We start from the raw sequence: 24,490 nt of genomic DNA on the forward strand, positions 1-24,490 counted from the left end.
TGATACCCGCGGTAGCAAAGAGAGTGGATTGCCAAGTTGCTACAACGTCTGCCTGTAATTACCACTTTTTACTGCCCCTTATCGTGGCGCGGCTTAACACTGTAGCAAACTGGGGAATTTGCAGGCGATGCATCCCACAAGACCGTGCAACGCGGACTCCGAGCTTCGTTTGCTTAAACTTTCAATGGGATTTTTCTTTTTCTGGTAACAAAAGGATGGAAGGAAGATTTAATCGCGATCTGTGTCTAGATTCTTATCTCGAGCACGCAAATACATGGTAACTCACAGATTTAGAGAAGATCGCGTTGCTCGACACGGAAAATGCTAGATAACAGCGATAAGCGTCGACGGATGGACCGAATAGGAGGCTCAGGCTGTGGAACCTCATTGTCAGATCCACTTCGCAGTGCTGGAAATTTCGCAAAATGAGCTGCCTCGAGGAGCTTGAAACTAAGGAGACGACGATCGTCTGGGAGAACTTAACCGTGGCTGTGCCTGCTCGCGGACGCTCGCTCCTGGAAAGCCTGCGACGAAGATTCTCGAGGAGACCGTTCGAGGAATCGCCCACAATACTCAAAGGAGGTGACTTCGCGAAACTGTCTCGAAAATAGAAGGGCTTGTTTAAATGCGACCTAATGATCATTGCAGTGTCTGGCTACGCAGTGGCAAGGAGTTTGGTCGCTGTAATGGGGCCCAGGTACTCGAAGACCCTCGCAATTTCGATTTTCGTTAAACAAATATAAAAGGAACAATGACAAAGTGGAGTAAATTAAAAAAATCCAAGCACGAGACACTGTGGCTTCTAGGGGGCCGTTCTTTCTTCCAGCGGCGCAGGAAAGACGACGTTCTTGGCTGCCCTGGCGGGTAGAATTCCGACGACGCAGGGCTCGGTGAGAATAAACGGGCAGCAGGTCCTTTCGCAGGGGATCCTTTCGAAGATATCTGGTTACCTGCCGCAATTCGACGCTTTGCCGGCTTCGGTGACTGTCCTGGAACACCTGCTCTTCATGGTACTCTCTTGATTTTTAAAATAACGTCGATCGTGATGAGTTGTGACGGGGTTGGTTGGTTGGTTTAGTACGCGTTGAAAACGAATGGTAGCGCGAGCCAGAGAAATTGTTCGACGACAAAGCTGATGAATGCTCTGGGCCTGGTCGATTGCGGGGACACTTTGGTATCGAAGCTTTCTGGGGGACAGAGGAAAAGGCTTTCCTTGGCGTCCGAGTTGGTCACGAGGCCTGTCATACTTTTCTTAGATGAGCCAACCACGGGTAAGAGGAAGATTCGAAGGCTGTGGATGTTGAGTAACGATGCCCAGGGAAGGGGAATTGAATTCGATGGATTATATGGAAATTGTAGCTTGGATTGTGAAGTTAGAAGGTCCTGGAGTACTCGTGAATGTTTGATCGTAGGTTTGGACACGTTTTCCGCGATGCAAGTGGTGGAGACTTTGAGAATGATTAGTTTGAACGGCACGGTCGTGTTTTGTACGATACACCAACCTGGGATGGACGTGTACAATCTGTTTAGTCATGTGATATTTATATCCGATGGGAGGATTCCTTATTTTGGGACACTGGAGGATGCTACGAGATTCTTCTCCGGGTAAACTTCGAATCGTATAACTATCGTGTTTACTATTCAAATACAGTGACCGAATCAATGATAGTGCGTTCACTCTTCCAACAGCCTGATTACTGTTTTCGTTTACATTTCCATTCTTAGAAACCAATAACTGCTCCAACAATTACTTGAGTTTCAGCAACGTAAGTGGCAAGACATAGTTTGTAAAGACAACTTGCAAAAAAGTATCGTGTTGATAATACGAAATAATCTTAGGTTCAAGGTGCTTTTTTCAAAAAATTCTTTTGATAGCGCATATTTTGATAATATTTTTTAAAGTAAGTACAAGACGTTATGATTTTTTAATATTTTAAGATAAATATTACATTCAATTTAATACTTACATAGCATAATGGGGCGTGGGAAACCGTTGAGTGAAAATGAAAAGGGACAAATTACCGCTTTAAAGGGCACGGGCCTCTCAAACAGAAGAATTGCTAAAAAAAATTCAGCGATCACTACGTAAAATTAGGTGATAAATATGCCATTAAGAAATCTACAGGCCGTAGATTTTTCAAGAGACTCGAAAAATAAACTTAACGCGTCTCAAATAAAAGTAAAATTAGATTTGCCAATTGGCGTTCGACGTGTGCAACAAGTTTTAAGAGCGAGCGGAACAGTTGGTTACACAAAAAGAATGAAAAAGCTTCCTCTAACCAAATTTCATAAAGATGGCATGGATCGAAAAATGGAGAAGAGTGATTTTCTCTGTAGTACTACTGGCACGATTTGCGCGACCAAAGAGAAATAAAAATGAGTCGTAAAATACCAAGAACTGCTGGAATTTGTAATAGATGAATATATTGATGGAATTGGTGGACCAAATTTAATATTTCAACACGATAATTCATCGTGCAAAGTCTGTTAAGCCATGGTTTCAGACAGTGAATGTTGAAGTCTTGCCTTGGCCATCAAGAAGTCCCGACCTGAATCCCATAGAAAACCTCTGGGGAATTCTCGCACGAGAGGTATACGCCAATGGCAAACAATATTCTAACACTACGGAGCAAAAAAATGGCGTCAGAGAGGCGTAGTCTGAAATCGAATCGGAGACACTGCACAAATTAATAGACTCAATACCAAAGAGAATATTTCAGATAATTAAAAACAACGGAGGGTCAACTAAATACTAAGTTCTTTTTGTATTTGTATCGTTTTGTTATTTTTTAAACTTTTGTGGAATATTGAAACCTTTTGTCGAAGGTGAACCTATGCTCAATTAAACCATGTTTTTTGTTAATTGTCTTAAGAAGGATGAATTATGATGGAAAAAATATTAAAATCAAAAATATTACATAAAACATTATTTTTTGTCACAAAATTAGGATGAACCTATCATTATTTCGGTCACTGTAGAGTCTGTGTTTATCCTTAAAAGTAAAATTGAATTTGGAATTTCTGTAAAATCTAGCCTCGGTTTCGAGTGTCCAGTCGGCTTCAACGAGTCAGAGTATTATATAAAATTATTGTCAATCAGAGAGCCAGAAATGTACTCGTTAATTCCTGATGAAAGAGACACTGCATCAATGGAGTGCGTCGACAGAATATGCCGAGGATTCTGGCGATCTCCATTGTCCAAAATTCCCGAAATTTCTGATGAAAAACACCTGAACGTCAGGTCCCAAAGGTAATAAGGAACTCGATGAGAAATCTACTCGAAATCTAAAATGACAATAATCCATAGAAAGGCCGGGTGCATCGTGGAATTTGTTTGGTTGACGTGGAGGATATGGATTCAAGGCAGGAGGACGCTTTTCGCGGATTGGTGGTCGTGGTTATCTTATTTTGTAAGCGGAGCGCAACATTTTTATGTTTCCAAGAAATTAATTCCTAGATTCTTAGTGCACTAAGCACATAGCTCGCAGTAAAACATAACTTAAATTAATCACAGCTCTCCATGGCAGCAGTGGCCATCTTTTACACCGGGATTAATCCACGCACGCAGATGGGTGTGCAAAACGCCAGAGGCGTGTTGTACATGATGAGCTCCGAAATCTCCTTCACAGTAGCCTACTCCGTGATTTACGAGTTCCCAGGCCAGCTTCTAATTTATTTACGCGAAAACAGCGTCTACAGTTGCGGATCTTATTATATCGCCACGTTTCTTGGACTGGTACCCTTTTAATTACACTCTATCAGTCTCTCCCACGTTTATCATTCACCAATTCCTCAGACACAAAAGAACCGTATTTTGCAGATACCAAAGGCAATATTCAAAGCCCTACTCTTCACGACAGTCATCTATTTCATTCTAATCACCGACGTGAGTTTATTGAACTTTCTGCTCTATTGTTCAACCACCTCAGTAGCCGCGATTTGCGGCACAACGTACGGTTTAATGTTCTCCAGCTGGATCGACGACATCGATATCACCACGTCGATCATGGTGCCGATCGACATGCTGTTCCTACTCACCGCCGGGATGTTTTATAATCTCAGGTATTCCATACTTATGTCGGAGAACCCGGCGAGCGATTGATTTATCACCGTGGAGAATGACAGACACGCCCGCGCCGTGGAAAGATCGGAGATCAATCGTCCCGATAACAGGCGCGGGCACGAGCCATGATTCATTCGATAATCCTACCGGATGATAATTTTGTTTTCCATTGAAAATTCTGCGACGTTAAACACCGGCAAATAATCCGAACGAATAGCAGAGGGACTCGCGATATATCCCCCGATGCGTTGCATTTAATAAATCCACGGAGGCGTTTTATTGGTCTACCATATCTCATTCTGTTTCCTGCTGGAAATTTTGCAACGTTAAGCTTCGAGTGCATAATAACTCATGTAAACGATTGTTCGCGATTTATTCGATACCATCGGACAAATAAGCCGAACCTCGATGAATAATTCCAATGATTTCAATGCTTCATTGTAGCTCGTTCCACTTTCTACTTTATGCAAAGTGGATGTTAATGATTAACAGGGCTTAGGTTGCAGTAACTATCCCTCGATTCCTAACAAATTCACGTTTCCAGCTCGATGCCTGATTATTTAACGTGCTGCAAATACCTGTCGATATTCTTTTACTTGAACGAAGCTCTGTCCATAATTTATTGGCCCAGAATAAACGATATCGGTGAGGATATTAAATTTAACTGTCGCTTAGAAGCTATCGCGCAGGATCGATTAATCTTGGACGTAATTTCTTCAGAATGCGAAACGTCTGGTAATCTACCCTGTTTGCAAAACGGAGACGAGGTTCTATCGGAATACGGATTCGCGAAATCGAATTACCAGTGGGATTTATACGGCCTCGCCACTTTAACGATAACAATGGGGCTGGTTGGATATTTCGGAGTGCGAAGGAGGAGAATCACGACGATGCTTTGATCGACACTCGAACAGCTTCGTTTTATTTCGAACGAAACAAGTGGTAGCTAATTGTACGTACAATCTAATTCGAACAGTTAATTAGATTAAGAACTGTTAGTGGTTGACTGAGATGTTGGCATTAAGAGATCATGAGCAATCGACGACTTTGTATAGTTTGTAAAGCTTGTACTGCGTTTTACACATCGATTCCAGGAAATTCGATGCATTCAAGATACTTATTGACTTCGATTAAAATGGAGCCAATGGATGTCAGTAAACGGGCTCTTTGCGGCTTCTCTGACGAATCACGAGGAACCCCGCCAAATGACTGATCGAAAATATCGCTAGAAGGCCGATTATGTCTGTCGTGTAGTGGTTTGGTAAATAACCGTACTTGTCGAGGACTCCCAGTCCGCTGGATATGCAAGGCTCTTCTGGGTCCGTGGGACAATCTTTGGAAACACAAAATTGATGGGTGAAAGTATTTTAAGTGATTATTGTAGATGAATCTTCTGATTAAATGGGAATGAAATCTTTGGTGGGATAATTCGTGTACCTTTTTCTTTCTGATCACTCGTAGGGACAGTGGAATGGTAATTTCTTATTTGGGTGCAAGTGAAGCTTAATAAGTTCGAAAGGGAGACTGGTGACTCTGTTTGTTCAGGAGTATTATCTAAATAGTTGCTTAATTGGGAGTATAAATGACGTGGGTATTATTTTCTTTGAACCGATAAGCATTTAGCAAGGAATAACTACTTCTTTCGTAACGAAGCTGGGGCTAGAGCATAGGGAGCCGACGTATCGCGGATGTTGTTCGATGTTAATGAACAGTGACGTACTTATGTGATCGATTAACAGCCACTGTGTCAAGGAAACCGCTTCCAGGCCGTAATAGAACTGTGACACGTACTTCAGCCATGCGATACCGGGCGCTAAATGTCTGCAAAAGTGGATTAAGCAAACCCAACGGATCACCATGTGTGCGTTAAAAATCTCTGCTGGTAGTTCATAGTTTCGTACCACTTGCTAATGATTACTATATCAGAGAAATATTGCACAAAAATGGGATCGATCAGAAGCTTGGTTTCTGATATCTTTCTCACCCGAGATGCAAGTAAATCCCGCAGAACATCAGGCCGAGGAAGTCCAATGGCACAGAAAATAGGGAAGCCGTGTCCACCGACCTGAACGAAGCAGATAGGAAGAGACCTGTTCGAAAGATTCGCTCTCGTGAACCTGATATTTGGTGTCAGACGCCGTTTCCATGCGAGCAGACTTTCGACGTGGATTTTAAGGCATGCGTGCAACAGACCACGATCTTTTGTCACAGAACTCCACTGTTTTCTATAGCAGTATTCGTGATCTTGAAAATTGAACGGAAACGCAATTCTTTCGAAACGAGGATCACGATACAATCTGTTCGCAAGGAAAGGGATGTTTGTCCAGCTTTTCTTCGATCGCTCACCTACAGCAGACGAAGAAACGGCACAGATTACTACCGGCAGTGAAAAGTAGACGAATCCTAGAAATCCACCCTTCAGCCCTGTGATCGTGAACACCAATATGGTATACAGCAGTGGCTGCACTATTGCACCGGGTATCTAGAAATTTTCGTAGAATGCACCGTCTCTAAGACGCGCAGTACCCCAAGATGCCTTTTTTCGAAAAGAGGGTCAAGGTTTCTGGGTATTCCGTTACGCAAGTAGTATCACGCGATTGGGACAGGTTGCACCTCCTCTTTAAAGTGCAACTGCATCGTTGCACTCAGAAAAAGAAGGTCACATTTAACTTTCAATTCCATTAGAACAGAAACACCTGTCTCAATTAACCGACACACTCGCTACAAGATTTATTTTCTTCGTCAAAAGTAGAGCCTCTTTTTTTGATTCACTGAATGATTAAGGTAGCAGGATTTTTTTTTTTTTAGAGGAATGACTACTGAATGGCTCACCAGAACGACAACTTTGCTGACGTAATATGGCGCTGGACCATAAAGGCCACCAGCGATGTCCCGCAACAGTAGAGGCAATTCTCTTGGAAACGTGTAGAACACGGCATAATTAAAGGTGAACACGGTCTCGACGACCACTAGGTACAGAAGGCCCTGCACGTTTTGTATCCCGCCCTGATCCATCGTTTTCCCGATCACGTTCATATACGGAGACGCTATCAGCAAGCCTATGAACTTGAAAAGGCACATCGATCGTCGAGGAATTCGAGCGTTCAAGGATTCGGAGCTCGAGAAAGATGAGGAGCTTTACAATTAGTCGAACGAAGGAAATGAACGAGGTAGATGTTGATCATCGGTTATAATGGAGAGTGGAGAGGCAATATTTAGATAAAATTGAAAGCCTAGCCATAAATTGTTAATTAGGAAGCCAATAAGATCGCCATCTCACCATGTACGACACAAATCGTAGGAGATGAGAGGCCGAGTTCCTCTTATAATCGACGTACGACCTCCAGGTGAGCCACTGCACCTGCGTCAGGCCACGGACTCCTTTGAACTCCACGGAAGCCGAAGGAACCTCCGAAAATATTAATGGCAATTCGTCGGCCTGTGACGTGGTGGCACAAGAATACTCGATCAGCTTCGAGACCCTCTCGCTGTGTTTCGACCTCTCGTATTGATCGCAGATCCAGTCCACCTGCGAACAACCGCAACAGTCACGAATCCTTCCAGTTCCTGTTATTTGCTACATCTTTGCACTCCACTCTGATAATGACTCTTTAAAAATTCAGTGATAAGTGAACATTAGACCTAACACCGAGAATCACCAATAATTCAAGCATCAACTCGAAAATTGTGCAGAGTGCAAAGAGTTTTACGGTTATAGTCCCATCCAGCGTTCATCTTTCTCCAGTACCTTCTTGTAACTCTCACTTTCGTTGCCTCGAACGATGGACAGCTGAGACACATAAAATTCAGCGCTGTTGAAGGTGGGTGGACAAAGGAGATCTAAGCTGGAAGTGGATAATCGATTTTTCACCGAGGGACCATGAAAAGGAACAGCCTCCCCGTACTGTTCCTCTCCAACTCTGCTTTCAATACAAGAAACATTCCCCCGAACCTATCGAAAAACTTGGTGGCGTCCGCAGTGGCGCCCTGAAAGGCAACACGGCCAGCAGACAGGAGAAGGACCTCGTGGAATGTGTCCAGGAGACCAGAGGCCGGTTGATGGAGGGAACAAACGACTATTCTTCCAGTAGCGGCAACTTCCCTGAGCGTCCTTACCACCGTCATGGCACCGTAACTGTCCAAGCCCGTGGTCGGCTCGTCGCAGAACAGAATGCTCGGTTCCATCAGCAGCTAGAACAATTTCTCTATCCTATGTGCACTCCGGATTCCTTAAAGGAATCACGGGGCAACGTGTGCGCTAGTAGCTTGTAAGGACCGAGCTGACGGTTATTAATGAATTCCTGCTGTGGCAGAATTAATATGTAAAAGCGTAGATCGATTAGCAACGTCGCACGTCAATCTTCTGTTGTTCAGATACCAGTTTGTGGAAACTGTGAGGCGAATGGACGAGCGTTTGCTGCTTACTTGAACGGCCAGAGCTACCCTCTTCCTCTCGCCCCCAGAAAGGGATGAGAGCTTCGAGCTTGCACACTTGCCAAGTCCAAGCTCTGCCAACAGAGCCATTATTCTCAGCTTCCTCGCGCTGGCGTGAAGCCTCCTGTCCATCTTCATGCACGCCTTCCGGGAAGGGAAGAATCGTAAAGCTCTAATCACTTTGAAGTTGAATCGCGTTGGACGTTATAGTCGGCTCGATGGAAGCTCCGGATCAAGGTGGAATGGAATCTTGGATGGATTCGAGGTAACCAAACGTGAAATGGAATTCTAAGACTTGTCTTTTAATGGAGGATTCGAAACTGAGTTTTCGAGGGTGCATAAATTTCCAAGAATATTCGGTGGTATAAAAATCAAGGGAATCAGTTCGATGGTCTTCATAGTCGAATGGATAGCAATTACTCAGATCGCGAATTAACCATTGACACGACTTTATCGACTAATTAGCCAGCTCAATGTACCGTGAAGTGTCCTGCGAACGTTTCGGACAAGGTATCGAAGAAGATCGATGGGAAAGTTGGTCTGGAGCGAGAGTGATTAGAGGTAGGAAACGTTTCGAGTCAAATACGACCGTCTAATTAGCCCAACCATGAATTCCATGTGCTCCTGGACCGTCAACGACTCGACTGCCAAGTCTGTTTGCGGAACGAATCCTGATATCCTTATCATTTGGCCAGTGTCTATGGGTGCTCCGTTTAGCAAGATCTCCCCCGTCGCTTTGCCTATCGACGGGGAATCATTCGTCACACATTTTGATCCTACCGCTCGATATTCTCAGGCTTTACTACCGTTAGTAGTATCAGACTTTAAGAGAAATGAATAATATATATGAACCTTTAACACGTCGACTGATGGTCGCGAGCAACGTAGTCTTCCCAGAGCCACTGCAAAGCGAGAACTTCTTTCACTGAGGCAAACTTTTCTATCTCTGCAGATAATTAACCCCGGAGTACCAAGCACCCGCGATTTGCACCTCCTCAACTTTCACGATCCAATTTTACCTCTACTTTCCGCGCAATGTCTAATATTAGGAACGCAAGCACGCCACTTTTAATTAGAGAGGATCTAGAGAACTCGGTGGAAACCATTGCTCATCTACTTATCGCACTAGGAATTGCCAATTTTTAACGATTCTGAGACCTGTGCATTTATATGCTTGGTATTCTTGGATCAACCTTGCTATTTTGCCCTCCCCTGCTTCACTCGAAATGATTTTCGTTCCCTTAATTAATCCAGAGACTTGAATGGATTGAAATTCTCTTTGGGGTAGCAGTCTTATTAAAAATCATTTCTAACGGAGCAGATGAGAGTACAACAGGTTAAAAGAGAGCACTGGAAAGTTACCTTGGTCCCAGGATAGCCATCAACATCCCAGAATTAACTATCCCGCTGACTAGAAGTGAAACAGAGAATTAATCGCAGATTCTTTAACCAATTCAATCTTTACCCCTCGTCTCTTCATTCTCTAATATACCTCCGTTCAGCAGCCGAACGAATTCGGTCTGTTGCAATCCGAAGATCGCCCGAAGTCCGCCGTTGCTCTTCTTCCTAACCGTGTACGAAATGTTCCTCCAGGTCAGGCACAAGTCCTTGGGCAAGGTTTTCGGTAGCGCGGGACGCTCCAACCTCTGCCTCCTCTGAAAATGTGTTCCATCGTTGCACAGGACGAGTGCTGACTGTCACGTGACATCGCGGAAAAAAATATCGCTCGTCATTTCTCCGTGGAGCGGAGGACCGAGTGGTGATTCGCGATAAGAAATGAAAAACGAGGAAAAACTATAGCCGAAGGTCGCGCGCTCGTCGAACATTCGTGGCGTAAGGAGCTGATAGGTAATTATTCAAGAATCCACGTTACATTGCTGATCGGAGCCCTTCCACCAACACCGACGCAGCGTGCACGTCTGTAGGTCAGACTCGGTTACATAAAGCACAGGTCCGGCTCGTGTGTCGCCATGTTGGACCAACTAGCGTAATTATGCTGTTTATGTAAGCGATCTATCTCAGATCCATGCATTTTCATCGATCCACTAATCAAGAATCACTCTATTTACGGGACCGGCCTCTTCGCACCAAACACTTCTGAAACTACACTCTAGGTCTTTAAATCGGGGTAACAGAATTACTTACACTTACAGTGTTAAAATAGATCATCTCGACGATCACAGTGAGCTCTCCGAACCACAACTAGATATGTAGAATCTCAGCGGACGGGACACCAGGATCTACCCGACTGATCCGCGCGGCGGATTCGAAGCCAAGGAAGAAAGGGAGGCGATTCCCTTGGATAGCTATCGATGTCAAGCAAGGACTGTTCACAAGGGAGCGGTGGACCTCGAGTAACCGTTTGTAAGACTGACTGTTTGAAGCAGGTGGCTGAGGATGACCCGCACGTGGATTACATGGCTGACTAGGTTTATGCTTGTGGTAACCGGAGGCGAACGTTATTCACCACAACTTTACAACACCATCGCGAGCGGTTTTGCGGAGGACGCGGCGATGGTGTGCGTCTTATATGGAACGGGGGGTCGTTACACAACGAGACCGCAGCGCGACGCGACGCGACGCGACGCGACGGACGCGCTTGCGGATCCAAGGATTACGATTGCGACGAGGGAACGCTTTAAACGCATACCGAGGCGGATTGGGAAGTTGTCGCGCCGCGCGAAAGCTTCTTTCACCGGCTAGCCTGTTTACAGGGGAATGTATCCGAGGTATAGCGAGGTCGTGAGCTAACTGTAACTGTATCAGTCGGCGACTACAGTAGAGCATATCGGATCTCGTAGGGAACAAATATCAATGGAGATTCCACGATCAACCCCAATGACGGTGGGGATTAAACGGGGGATCAATGATCGGATGATCGAGGGTCGGTGGCGAGACAAGGGCACCGAAGTAGGGACGAAGGGAGGAGTGGCAATAAAACGATGGAAATATTGGAATCGGCGCAATATGATTCCACGACGGATCGCGAAATGAAACGAAACAATGTTTGCGTTGCGCGGAACGTTGAGCGACCCTCTCTCGCTCTCCCCTGCTTTCTCAAGCTTGCTCACCCTCTCCACCCCTCTAGCTCTCTCTCCCCAGCTGGGAATCGAGGATTTGTTAATATCGAGCGCCTAGCTAGTACCGTGCCAAAATGGCCGACGTTTAGTCGTTCCTTAGTTCTGGTTTAACGGGAACGCCGCGTCGCGACGCTTGTCATCGTTCGATGTCGACCAACTCCTTCGAATCACTGGAGGCGCTTTTCGTGACCCTAAGGGGAAGTTTGGGTGAAGAATACTGGGGGATTTAGGAATTGAATTGTTTTAAATAGCGAACAACAGAGCCCAGGGATAGTGGACTGGTTCGGTAGGTTGATGCAGGGGAACGCGGTTTGGGATGATTCTTCGAGCCAAGAGGGAAAGTTATGCACGGTTGATTTATGGCAGAGTGACCTACCGCCGTTTGTAAATACCTAGATGAAATGTAAGGTATACAGGATCAGTGAAACTTGTATACCTTTTTGCAACAAGTAGTCGAAGAAATGAAGGGAGCCGAACTGTCGCGTACTTTTCGACCACGTTGTGTGCATACACGCGCGTCGACGCTGGTTAAACAGCTGACTGTTTTAAATCAGCGATTAAACAAGTAAACGAAGCGGCAGAAACGACACGCGCTGTGTCCTATGATCCATCGAGGATCTGGATTCCGCAAGAGATCCAGGATGTCCTCGAGCACGAGCGCCGTCTTGCTGAAAAAGCGGGAGAGAACGCAGAACTGGATCCCCGAGGAGAAGAACGCTCTGTTCTCGTTGATCAAGGCGCACGTTAACGCGATCGAAAACAAGAAGATCGACGCAGCGGCCTCCGCCATGAAGAACCTCGCTTGGCAACAGATCCACTGCGCGTTCCGTGGTCGATTCTCCACTGACAGGGACATCACCAGGATGAGGGAGCAGTGGAGGCGGATGAAGGCGCAGGCGAGGATGGAGATGTACACGTTCGTCGAAACGGTGATCCATCGGTTTCAATCGAATTTCGAAATTGATGCACTTGCTTCGATAGGCGACTGTCGACTGAGTAGCTGGATTACTTAGAGCTTCGATTTTCTTTTGGGCGGTCTGAGATAGTAAATAGAAATAGGGCCCGATCTATTTAGCTCTCCCGCCGCTTTGAGGAAAAATCATTTTTACCGCCCTTTATATTTAATTATGAATTAGTATTTTAAAATATAATTTTCCACAGTGTGTGGAATCTTTTGTAGGTATTTGTTGAATAACAAAAGCCTCTTGTTTTATTAGAAACTTAATATTCATAAAAAAAAACAGTAGGTAACAAAACGAAATAGAATATATATATATTTTTTAATTAAATATAAGAAACTCTAGATCGGGCTCTGAATAGGGAGACCCAATGGGAATGGAGGTTCGACTAGATTTGGATGAAACTTGGATCTCCACTCCGTTTTCTTTCCAAATCTTTATGATCTAGTTAAACTCTGTTTGCTGAAACGGCGGCAAATATTGCGCGGCAGGTGAAGACAGTGGGTCCCGAGAAGGCAGCCAAGTGCCGTCCGTCGAACCTCTCGATCGAGGTGTGGAAGCTGATCGAGAGGACGAGGAAGAGCGACCCTGACGGCGAGCGTTCGGACGAAAACTGCCAGGATGGCATGGAGAGTTCGGTAAACCTCGAGGCGATCCTAGACAAGGTGACCACGTCCGCGCCGGAAACGTCGTTCAACGAGATTAAGGTCGAGGCGGACAGCGACGACTACAGCACGGACGGGGAGGCCAGCCTCGGCGAACCTTCCTCGAGGAAGCCGAACAGTTTCCAGAAGAAACGGCTGCGGATATCTGAAGACGAGCCAATGGACCTGGCCGAACAAAAGGCGTCCACCGTGGACGACCCCGATCGCCCATTCGACAATGGTACCTTGAAATTTCCTCCCAAAACCCAGGAATAACCTATTTCAAAGAGACTCGACTCGGCTGTAGAGGAGGAAGGCTCTGGCGAAGACGTAGGATTAATTCGAACGCAATTTGGTCTGTTTCCGAGCAGAAGAGGCGACCTCGGTGGCAGTGACGAAGGAGAGGAACGATCCACAGGGGGATCAAGAAGAATCCGTTCAAAGAGCCACGTGGAGGCTGGAAGTTGCGCAGAGGGAACATGATCTGAGGCTGAGGACATTGAGCGTCGAGCTGGAACGAGCCGAATTGCAGAAACAGGCTGCGATTAACGAGCTGAAGACCTCGGAAATCAAGAGACAGCTGATCGAGAGCCAAGCTGCCGAGTACTACAGGTTGCGACCATGTTTTTGGTATCAAATTTTCAAGCTGGGGTTTAGAGAGCTAGGTATAGAGTCCGGAGTGGGAATTTTCAATTGAAAATTCCTTTGAGAAACGAGGTTTCAGGAGTTTCTGATAAAAGTCGAATTGATATTGCCGCCGAAAGAGCGCCAGCTCGGTTGGTTCGAGAACTCTTGCCGGAGAGCGCGATACGGGAGGAACCCATCTCTTTGCGGTACTATCGAGTAGTGTATGGTTTCTATTGGAATCCACTGTACTCGCTGCACTTTGAAAATTTTCTCGCCAAGAAAAATGCAACGGGTTTTCGCTACGTTTTCACGGAATATGGCTTCGTTGAGGTATGAACAGTGTTCTGAATAAAGACAACGCAAAACTCTATATATGTGCATATATATATATGTACATTTATCTTCTGCGTCGTTTTACCAGAACCCGGCTTTTTCCACACTTGCACAACGGGCGGTTAAGAGCTACGTGTTTCGAATTCCGATTTTCTTGTGGCTTCGTTACATATGTTGCGAAATAAAAGACTCTCGCTGGAGTAAGATTTTTGGGGGAATTTTAAAGAAAGCCACGACTCGTTCGTTATCGAACTTTCGCTACATGCACCAAAATTATGTAACAGCCACTGGTCCCGATAGTATGGGAAAGTATTTTAGTGTTCCACCTGGGTTTTGGGGCAATTGTAATATACCTGCTCCGAGCTTAGAATGTTTTACCTCGCAACACTCGGCTGTTCTGTGCACGAACGATATAAATGGACACGGAATATTTTTAACCATCTCCGCTGTGCAACAATCTTTTTGGCAGCGTGACCTATTAGCGGATGCTAATCGAGAGAAACGCTTGGTTGTTGCAGCCGAATAAGAATGAGTGGTGGGGAACCAGGAAGCGGAGCTGGGAGAGGTGGCGGAGGTGGTGGAAGTATCCGGGAAGCCGGAGGATCTTTTGGTAGAATGGAAGCCGCCCACGAAGATCAATATTTCTATAATTTGGTTAGTTACAGGAAAAATTAATGTCTGTTCGAGCGCTCCTGTACGATGAATGTACTTCTCTGCAAGACAAGATTGATTCTTTTAGCAAAAGGAGCAATTTAAGAAACTTAAAGAGGATCTTCACGACGAGATCTCTTTCCACGAAGAACAGATCAAGCGCCACCAAGAGGCCATTAACCGCCACAAACAGAGGATCACGGAAATGGACAAAGCATGAGCCGATACTTCTAACGTGCGATATTCCTAATCTCCTGGGAGCGTTGCGTTGCCCTTTATAATAACATAACTGTTGCGTATTGCTGATAGTAACAATGGTAGAGCACCGTGCCTGTACTTCTTCTTCATTTAATTACGAAATGTTACACGATAGAATGGAATACATTGTTTTTACTACGTATTAAATAAAACGGAGAAGCTATTGAATGTCCTGTAAGCTCATTCGTGCGACTCGCTTGAAATTCTACAATAAAAGTCGATTATTTCGCGACAGCGTTTCTACATATTCAAATGTTTTAATGTTCCTGACAGAAAGTAACAAAATTTCTGTCAAACAACTACTCGAGCGACTTTTATTGGAAAATTAATGATTCTTCTACTCGGCAAGCATAATGTTTCGACAGATTTTACGAACTTTGTCCTGCGAAGGTACTAGGTCAGTGAAATGTTTATACACTATTCACGGGCGATCGTGGATATTTGTATGGTTATGTTGATTCTCAAAATCATTGGTACAAGGAATATCTTTCTCTCCTTTGTAGTTCCAGATATTTTAAGAGAAAATACAGCGACTCCAATAAAAACAAAACGACGAACGATATCGCGTACGAAGCCGAGCATTACTATAAGCATCAGGTAATACCCGCGACAAATAATAAAAGTTTACTACGTTAGAGGCAATGAGAAGTGTACCGATGTACTCCGCAGGACAAAGAGCTGCTGGAGCTGCTGAAGCAAAAGATGCAGGAAGAGGTGAAGTGCATGCAGGATGAAGTCACGTCCATGCGTAGTAAAATCGAACAGTATACTCGCGACATAAACGAGGATCTTCGGTTTTTGAAGGGCCTCGAGAAAGATTTATCAGCCAGTGATAAAAAGTGATCGCGATAATTGCGCACAATCGTAATCTAATTTTTATTTTTCTGATATATGTTTTATACGAGTCCATTTACAACGATTTGAAAGAATTTTATGATTATCGAATGTCAGTGATGCTTTTCGCTGTGGAAAGTACATTATCAAGAATCAGGGAAGTTAAAGTAGTAAGCAAATCAAGGAAGATACGCCGTGTAAGTTATAGGAAATTACATTTTTCAGATTAAATTAAAGGCTTTTGCAAGTTTGGTATCGAAGCAGTGTCGGAGCAAGTGAAAATTTTTCAGTCCATTCTGCTGAACTATTCTACGTTGCGCAACTATAAACTTTGTATAAGACTCACCGCACCGATGACCCTTCGGTATCCTACAGATCCTGAAACAAACAGTTTTCAAAGGATTATTTTCAATATCGGTAACAATCTCTACCGAAAGCTACAATGATATCGAAACAATTTGAATCGCACAAAGAAAAATTTGCATCTACGCAATTCTTTATTACATTTTATTACTGGAAAAACTATAAATACAATTAACACAAATCTACTTTCAGAATACTAACACTAAACCCCAAAGTAGAGACATCGAGACCATTAATTCCCTTCAACGACATTGTAGATGTGCACCTATTTTAAATAATATTCCCATAGCACCAGAATTTCACGAAAACAAAATTTTCCCCCAAATCTACATCTCCGAACGAGCTGACTCTATAATCAACACTTTCCGGGAACCATAATCCAAAATCAACGGGCTAATTTAGAAAATTTCAGAACTTTAACGCGACTATAAGAATTCTCCCGCCATCGAAGGAAAAGGCCCGCGGTGGATCTGACGCGCGAACCTCGAACGAGTAAAGATCGATTTGAACGTTTCGATTCGAGAATCGAAATTACTCTCTTACCGTAGCGGCTGCCAGGTGGCGCGCGCTTCGCATTCAAGATGGCTGTGCGGCGGAGCGATACAAAGCGGCCGATCGGCGCGCCCTCAGTGTCTCGCGGTTCATCGATCAGTGTGGTGTGTGTCGCGTTGTTGCTCCGGTGAATTTTTTTTGGTGGTTTGGTTGCTGCTGTCTGGCACGTACGCGTTCGTTTCTCTGTCTTGGGTATCGGCGAACGGGGCTCTGGAACGAGCCCAGCGGAATACCACAGGAAAGATGCAACCGAGGATATACTGGATTCTGATCAGCACGGCCGTCATTCTCGCGGGATGCAACGCCGCTACCGAGGTGAGCAGCCAACGCTTTTCTCCTTCCAGGCATATCCCATTCGCATTCTCTCTCCCGTTCACCGCGTCCACCTATCGTCCGATCACCTTTCGATCCTCTTTCGTTATATCGCGCCCTCGGCGTCGCTCGGCACGGGATCTCGTTCGCAAACTCGTTGGAACGCGCGTTCACGACCAATTTCGAGCACACGTTCGACAAACTTTCGAACGCAGACTAGGGCCACTCGATCGTCTATTGTTCGCGGGGCATTTTTTGAACGGCCCTGTTGTTAGCCGTTTTCGCGTGCATCGGAATACATACGTGGGGCAATCGTATATACCTCGTCCCTCCGTATCGCGTAGCTACCTTTGGAACGCGCCCGTATACGAAACAGGCTGCACACCGAGCCGGGCACGGCCTCCCCGTTGTTTATGCTTCGTTACTGATTGCATGGAATTTCTTTACTCGGGCCCGAGCCAAGCGATAGTTTATCGTCGTTTATTTATTAGTTTCGAGCGGGTTTCTCGGAAGCTCCGAAACGCTCCGGAGCAATTTCACTTGCCGCAATCGCGTGACGCGGTGAATCGAGGGGAATTACGCGTTTCCACGAACCGCGTTATGGATATGCCATTTCGAACGGTCACTCGGGGTGTACGTATAAGTATTATGAGAACGGTGTGCCTGGGTATAGTCCGAGCATGGTAGATATATTTATTTCGATTGTTCGCGAGTCCAGTCGGCTTGGTGGCGTTCGATTCGTTGGCTCTTTTAGCATGCTGTTCATTGCTTGTGCCGTTGTTTATGTTCCCCGAGCGGGGTACCGGAACACGAGGCGAAAACGGAAGTAGCCTTTGATGTACGGAGTGATTCGTGTCACTGCCATTGGCGATCTAGCTTAGCGAATCAACTTTTCGTGTCTTTCCACAAATTCTTTCAAATTCCCTCCATTCAACGTAAGAAACGTTATCGTTCAAAGCAAGCCTCCAACAAAGGGCAAGTTCGTAAAGTTCCTAGGTCGAGTTCGCGCAAGTGGCGTGCATTATTAAGGAACGAACGAATCCAAGAGTCGCGGCGCGTACTCGCTTGATCGATGGATAGATGGATAGAGGATTGTGGGACTCGGCCGAAGGCAAGAAGCCCTGGGGGCCCCTCTGCCAGGGAGCCATTGTCCTGTCGCATCGGTATTCCGCCAAGTATACGCAGAAATCGGTCGCGCCAAGAAGGGGTTGGACACGGGGGAGGCTGTAGCTCCCGAAGAACTCTGCTCAAAAGCATGCGAAGGGGGAGGATAGGACACAATGACCTCGTTCCTTTCTATCGGCAGTAGCTGCGAAATTCGCTGCATGACTCACATTTTGTTGTCCTGGAAACAGGCCTGCCTGGGCCATAACCGTACCTCGTTAAACCCTGTAAAAGCCACATGGCAACGCTTGACCGGCGGTAGCGGTACTAGCAGTCGCCCCCGGAAGTCATGATATTTCTGCGGAGTAAAAACCAAACGATGAACACGCGTTATCCAACCCCCGGAGTGTTTGCTTCGCATAGCGATCGAAGTTATTTTATTAAACGTCCTCATTGTTCAAACGGCATTCTCTTGTACGATGGTATGCATTGTTAGAACACTGCAGCATTCTCGTCTATTGAAATCTCATCTGCAAGTGCAAGCTGGCGAGTGCGAGTCGCTTGCTTACGCGTTACGTAAGGAACAAGTGGCGATCCGATACGAATATTCATACAAGCTACCTATCCCGTTAAGCGAGCAACGCATTTTTCCGCGAAGACAGCACGAGATTATAACTGTAGATATATTTCATCGCCTGCTAAAACTTGGGGCTTTAATCGCCCGTGGAGGGACAGAGGGGGTAGCTTCGGGTCCGCGGAATTGGGAAATGCGACTCGATGCAAACGCGGTTAGGAAAGGGAGTATGGAAATTTTCTGGCGGTGCCATTTTTAGAACTGAACGTTTCTTGCGCGGATTCTTTGTTGTCCGTGTTTACCCCTTACTTACTCGCGTCCACCCGCCCCCGTCGAGGCAAGTTGCTCGATACGTCGCCATCGGATTAATTGCATTGGATTAATGCATGATTGCCCCGTGGCTGGGAGCTAATCGAGCCCGAGGAGCCTCGTAGATTAATGCCTCTGACATTAAATTGCCGTGCTCGTTTCGTTAATTATTTGCACTTCCGTAATTAATTCTAGTCGACGGCCTTAATTCACCGACTTCGCCGAGAATCCGAGTGCTCTGTGATTACTCGCAATTCATTTATCCTCTTCTTTCTCCCCCCGAAACTCGCGTCCACCCGTCCCCGTGATTAGACTTACAGAAACGAGAGCGAACTAGAATAAATTACTCGAGCAGAGAGATAGCGTTACGCGGTCTCGCGACTGTACCTACGCAGCGTGGCTATTAACGATACGCGGGGCGTTCGGGCACGGTTTACGAGTAATTCTTTGGACGTTGGAATTAATGCGAAAGTCGGTCGGGGACGTATGGCCGGTGTCTCGCAGCGTTTCGTAAAAAAATATTCCACCTGTCTAGCTTTATGATACGCCGAAGCTGGGGCGAAAGTACATTGCCCCGGCCTGACCTACGCTCGCTGCAACGAGTCGTCGTGAAAGGCCATTAACGTCCGTCGTTAAATATTCGCCGTGGTCGTCGCGAATCGGTGCCATTTCCACGCTCAACGAGACTACACTGTCACCACCTCCAGCAAACGGGACGTCGAAAAATATCCACTCGAATCCAGCCTTTATTTCTCTACCCTCTCTTCGTCTACGAATGATTACACAACGGAGAACTATTCCGCCGTTCCGACCACGATAATTTCCCCCGTTCTGGCTGTAATTACGGTCCCCGAGCAGCCACAAACCGTTCGCAGTTAATATCAATTTTTCAATTAAAAAACTCCCATCCGCCGCTGAATAGTCGTCGCGTGGCTAATTGAAAAATGCACCGGCAAGCCCCGCCCGCGTTTCGATTTCACTCGATAAGCGCTATCGAGTGTACAAGTTTTCCCCATCCGTTGCCCGACCGGGCATCACGTTTTCCAACCTGGAAATGGCTGCTGGATTTTTCCCGGGAAATCGACAAGGGCGATAGGTTGAGCCCTTTGTTTCGAAATTAGGATGCAGATCGCTCGAAGAACGGAGTCTCAACATTGTCGCGAACACCGGGAGTATTCGGAATTTTGAATGACGCGGTGTCAATGGGGCTTACTATCTTGTAGCCGAATGTGTCCCATTCGAGATTCCCAGCAGAGGTAACAGCGTGTCGCTTTTACGCTACGTGTCCCGAAATAAACCACGCTCGAGCATTGACCGAGACTGTAAACAAACGGCACGATTCACTATTCCCATAGTAAATACTGTCTTGATTCGACCTAGCCGGTTGCACTTCTATCTGGATCTCTTATGTATTCTATTAAACAGAAATTGCATTATTGTACAAACATTCAGACTCACATAATAAATATGAGGTATTGCTAATTCGTTAGGTATATGAAAAAGAAGAGAATTCTTTTTAAAATTGTCTCAAGCCTCTGTGTTTAAACTTTTCTGAAATTATGTCTGACAAGTATGTTATTCTACTCATTTGTGGTGTCTTTTCTTGAAAAATCTGCTCCTGACTGGTTGTGCCGGCCGTCCAACATAATACTCGCGCCCGATAAATACAGTGGGAAGCCCTTACACCGCCAAATAGCCCTGAATCTCATTTGGGCGCGAAGCGGCGTTAGGCACAGTCGCTGATTGTGAGCGCTCGCCAAGAAAGAATCACGTTGGCTCAAAGGACCGTTCTTTTTACTTTTGCAGCAGTATTAATTTGGGGCCGTTTTCGAGCGTTGGTTAGCGGCTCCTTTCGCGTGGCTGTTTCGAGGGGGTGGAAGGGAATCCAATAGACCCTGAAATTGATGAAAAATTGGATGGGTGACTCGGAATAAATGGGGAATATAGAGGGCGCTTCTTGCCTGGAGTCTTCTTTCGGTGTATTCGACACGCTTGGCGACGTGAAAAGGAGAGAACAAGGTCAAGGAAATTCTCTTTCGCGGCTCTAGTTTTGTTGCGCGCTGGGATCGAAGCAAGTTGGAAAGAAGGGCGCCCTTTCTGGGTCGCCTAGGACGGCAGCAATGAAAATTAAACGAGATTAATGGAAGGAGCTCTTTCCAGGTCGCTTTTGATCAACGACGGTATTTCGAAGGAGGTTAACAAACTTTTTCACTCGTTTCCCCGGCGGCGAATAAAAAGCTGCACTTGCTTTAATTGCGTGGAAGGCATTCTGTCCCCGTGGCATCGTTCTTTAACCTTAGAACCTTAACGCGCCTCATTTTTAACGCCGCATTCCCGCCTCTCTCCCCCTCCACATTCTTCTATTGTCCTCCGCGCTGTTTGCATAAATTATCAGGCACGGAGGCTCCTCGAAATTCCTCGTAACAGTTTCAATTAATATCGAAACGGTTGAGGGGCGATTCGGAGAATAGGGGGAGGTTGAATTGGCTGGGTGTCGATTGGAGAATTTCTTCGCGGTTGGTGGGACAGTTTTCCCCGGTGCCACTCGTTCCATCGGAATTGCCGATAATTAATTCCCTCGGTTGCTGGGTAGATCGTGGGACGACGATCGAGATCGAGCAGCGCCTTATTTGGTCTCATTGCTCGCTTCAATCGAGCCTTAAATCAGCCAGCTCTCCGAGCCGACGACAAAATCGCGCGAGGAATTTTCTTAGCCGCGTAATTCCTTCATCGGGGGCAAGTAATTAACGACTCTTTCCCATGGTCACCAGAAACTGCTCGGCACATCTTCGAAATAATTGTCCAATCGCAGAAAAATAGACTTCCACCCAATAAAACTTGGGATCAAGCATCAAGCGAACTTCCTTTATAGTAGCAATTCCAGAAACAGGCCACGTAAGGCTCAAAATACGAATTGCAGCTCGAATCCCCGATTCAACTCCAGCGGATCACAGCTGTAGGTAGTTGGGTAGTTGGGGTAGTTCCCTCGTTTCGCCAAAACAAACCGCCTGTAATATCTGTAAAAATCACGGATAGATCGTCGTGGATAACGGCCACCAACAACCCGTCATTAGGCCTCTCCCGTCGGCTTTCCAGCCGGCGAAAGATAGCAAGTGGGTCGATTTGTATCGCGAATAATCGCAGTTCTCGCGGCACGCGACCGAGCACAGGAAAGGGACGAGAAACGTGGAGCGAAGGGGAGAGGGATTGGGGTCAGAGCGTAATTTTCCCGCGGAATTGAAGTATTCCGCGAGGCAGCGCGCCATTGAACGCCTTGGCCCTCCGCGATGTATCATCCAGAGGGACTTTTTCAGAGCATCGGAATTTCTAGGAAGTCGTTTAACGCGAATCGCCCCTAATAAGCGCCCGCCGCGACACCGCTCGTTAGCCATGGATTTTCCTCGGACGAGATGTGCCTCCGCTGCGATATTCTCCTCTCCTTTTTCCCCCGCTCATCTTTTCGCCACCTGCCTTTCTCCTCTTTTCACACGAGCTTCCATAGGGGACCGTTGCAGTATTCACCGCGGGTCCCTCTCGAGATCTGACCGACTTGTGAGCTCCGATGGTCGAGCATTTTGGCGCCACCGTGCCTCGAGTTTGTTAGAGTTCCGAAGGGGATGATTGTCTCTTTGATCTTCGTTCCGATTTCCTGCGGAGAATTAGCGAGAAGTGTTACCCGCTTTTCCCCCCGTTTCTTTTTTCTTGTCGCTCCCGCTCGCCAGCTTTCAGGTCAACCGTCGCAGATTATCGGAAGCACAACATTGGTGGCAGTTTTTCCTTAACGGAGTCTAACCACTGTTCGTGACAGATAATTACTGCCCTCCCGCGGATCTAAATCGTTGCGTCAAGCGTCGCTCCAATTTCTTGTCACACGACCGTCCGGAGGACGAGTAATTACTCCCGGCGCAGAAAAATAAAAGGATCTCTCCTCCCGGAAAGGGGGGGGGGGAGGGGGCGGAGACGAGGAACTGCATCCGCAGTGCTGCAGCTTCGTCCCCGAATTAAAAGATCCCGAGGAAACCAGCGAGACACGCCGGTACCTTCGTTTCCTTTTCCCGCTCGGCTTCTGCCTCCACTTGGCTGTTAATGGTTTAATCCGCGTCGCTGCGGGGAAAATGGACGTGTCCACTAAATCTTTGAGGATGGAGTAGCGGTTGGTCGGGGGACTAATGCCCCGGATGGGCCTCTGCTAATAGTGGCGGGATTCCGCTTCGTCCTTCGGATTATTTCGGCTGGGATAGATCGTACCGCGATTATCCGCTGGGGAGGCCTGAACCGTTTACTTCGCGGCTTCGAGAGCCCTGGAAAGGGCGTGAACGTCCCCTGGAAATTGGCTCGTTACTTTGCAGTTTTCGCGGCGAATCCCAGAGGCTTGGAAAAAGTTTCATCCATCTTGGCTCGCTCGTCCCGCGGGCGACAACTTTCCTCGTCGTCTCTCTTCCACCTGTCCGCCGCGGATTTCTGCCCGCCTTCCCTTCCGACCCTTTCCTACCCTTCTTTCGAGATTCCACGCGCTTTCCGGCATTTTGTATGAATTCTAGTAGGCTGAACTGTTTCTTGCGCTCACAGATTAAATGATTATTCCCAATTGTGGACTCCAGGGAGCCAGGCTACTCGCTGTTATCACTCGTCCAATCTTTTGCATATGCAGATCCCTGTATTCCGAAAGCACCCTCCCATTTTTGAATCCCGTATCGCTTGTCACGAATCTGCGCGCAACTGCTAAAAGGGGGTTCGACTATCTTTGAATCCAAGTCCATTTAAAATTTCCCCGTGTTTCCCTAACTGGATACCAGTGGGGCGAAATAACGTTGCAGTATTAGCTTCGTTATCAGCAGCTGTTCCCTGAGAAAATACGAAATTTCCGAGGCTGGATTTCCCTCGAAATGTGAACGAGAAGTGCCACGTGGCTATCAACGAACGTCAGCCGGGGATTTTATAGATTCCTCCTGAATTTTCCAAGCCGAGGATCGATTTTAACGAACCTCGACGCGTTCAAACCTTTGCGGGAAGGTCCCTCGCTCTCGGTATCTCTTTTACTAAAAATTTGAGCTTGAAAAAGCATTCGTTTGGCGCGCGAGGGCTAGGAAAACAGGGAGGAAACGCATCGCGGTGGAAACGCGACGCATTAACGGATTAATAATTTTCGCCCGTATCTCGCCACCGTCGAAAAACAGACTCGTATAATTTAACGGCTGGCGTATTCCATTTTTTAATACCGGAAAAATGTTGGGAGGGGCGGTTCCCAAGGACGGAATTTAAAATTCGCCGGAGGGGTTGGAGGGGGCTCGATACGAGCATCCAGAACGCGTAATTAGAATGCAACGGGCGACGACCGTTGAATCAATAGTTCGCTGGCGAATTTATCTGATTTCATTGTCGATTTAAATCAG

General features: G+C 46.4%; 5 protein-coding genes across 10 annotated transcripts in view; 4 read left to right on the top strand and 1 right to left on the bottom strand.

Moving 5' to 3' along the window:
* Positions 1–353: 353 nt before the first annotated feature.
* LOC143374236 (protein brown) lies at positions 354–4,974 on the top strand. Of its 3 annotated transcripts, XM_076822201.1 has the most exons (11): positions 411–582; positions 649–697; positions 827–1,010; positions 1,079–1,271; positions 1,413–1,605; positions 3,035–3,250; positions 3,308–3,410; positions 3,515–3,736; positions 3,821–4,062; positions 4,608–4,708; positions 4,784–4,974. In XM_076822201.1, exons 1-11 carry the CDS (start codon positions 426–428, stop codon positions 4,960–4,962), a joined length of 1,839 nt encoding a protein of 612 aa, XP_076678316.1. In that variant the 5' UTR covers positions 411–425; the 3' UTR covers positions 4,963–4,974. The 3 variants fall into 3 exon arrangements, with proteins under 3 accessions (XP_076678317.1, XP_076678318.1, XP_076678316.1); XM_076822202.1 differs by lacking the exon at positions 4,784–4,974 and having other exon boundaries at positions 354–582; positions 4,508–4,691; XM_076822203.1 differs by lacking the exon at positions 4,784–4,974 and having other exon boundaries at positions 355–582; positions 4,556–4,689.
* Bw (brown) lies at positions 4,958–10,886 on the bottom strand. 3 transcript variants are annotated; one of them, XM_076822200.1, is made up of 14 exons: positions 10,643–10,886; positions 9,990–10,152; positions 9,860–9,908; positions 9,350–9,399; positions 9,104–9,237; positions 8,489–8,629; positions 8,016–8,254; positions 7,812–7,908; positions 7,344–7,592; positions 6,896–7,129; positions 6,410–6,545; positions 6,048–6,153; positions 5,784–5,884; positions 4,958–5,396 (listed from the first exon to the last, which is right to left on the bottom strand). In XM_076822200.1, the coding sequence occupies exons 1-14, from the start codon at positions 10,664–10,666 to the stop codon at positions 5,215–5,217; spliced, it is 1,905 nt and encodes a 634-aa protein (XP_076678315.1). In that variant the 5' UTR covers positions 10,667–10,886; the 3' UTR covers positions 4,958–5,214. The 3 variants fall into 3 exon arrangements, with proteins under 3 accessions (XP_076678315.1, XP_076678314.1, XP_076678313.1); XM_076822199.1 differs by having other exon boundaries at positions 8,489–8,641; positions 10,649–10,883; XM_076822198.1 differs by having other exon boundaries at positions 8,489–8,641; positions 10,643–10,883.
* A 106-nt stretch (positions 10,887–10,992) lies between these two features.
* LOC143374238 (uncharacterized) lies at positions 10,993–14,792 on the top strand. The gene is made up of 4 exons (XM_076822204.1): positions 10,993–12,506; positions 13,028–13,421; positions 13,552–14,137; positions 14,659–14,792. Exons 1-3 carry the CDS (start codon positions 12,180–12,182, stop codon positions 13,875–13,877), a joined length of 1,047 nt encoding a protein of 348 aa, XP_076678319.1. The 5' UTR covers positions 10,993–12,179; the 3' UTR covers positions 13,878–14,137; positions 14,659–14,792.
* Positions 14,793–15,007: 215 nt separating this feature from the next.
* On the top strand, positions 15,008–16,078 carry LOC143374240 (uncharacterized). Its single transcript, XM_076822207.1, has 3 exons — positions 15,008–15,446; positions 15,553–15,646; positions 15,719–16,078. Exons 1-3 carry the CDS (start codon positions 15,403–15,405, stop codon positions 15,890–15,892), a joined length of 312 nt encoding a protein of 103 aa, XP_076678322.1. The 5' UTR covers positions 15,008–15,402; the 3' UTR covers positions 15,893–16,078.
* Positions 16,079–16,861: 783 nt separating this feature from the next.
* The window catches only part of Sdc (Syndecan), a 72,220-nt gene continuing 64,591 nt past the window's right edge, over positions 16,862–24,490 (top strand). Inside the window, exon 1 of one of the 2 annotated variants that reach the window (XM_076822206.1) lies at positions 16,862–17,113. In XM_076822206.1, the coding sequence (XP_076678321.1) occupies positions 17,042–17,113 (72 nt within the window). In that variant the 5' untranslated portion in view covers positions 16,862–17,041. The remainder of the gene's footprint in view (positions 17,114–24,490) is intronic. The other variant, XM_076822205.1, reaches the window with a different exon arrangement.

Source organism: Andrena cerasifolii, chromosome 10 (genome assembly GCF_050908995.1).
Source record: "Andrena cerasifolii isolate SP2316 chromosome 10, iyAndCera1_principal, whole genome shotgun sequence".
In the NCBI taxonomy this organism is placed as follows: Eukaryota; Metazoa; Arthropoda; class Insecta; order Hymenoptera; family Andrenidae; genus Andrena; species Andrena cerasifolii.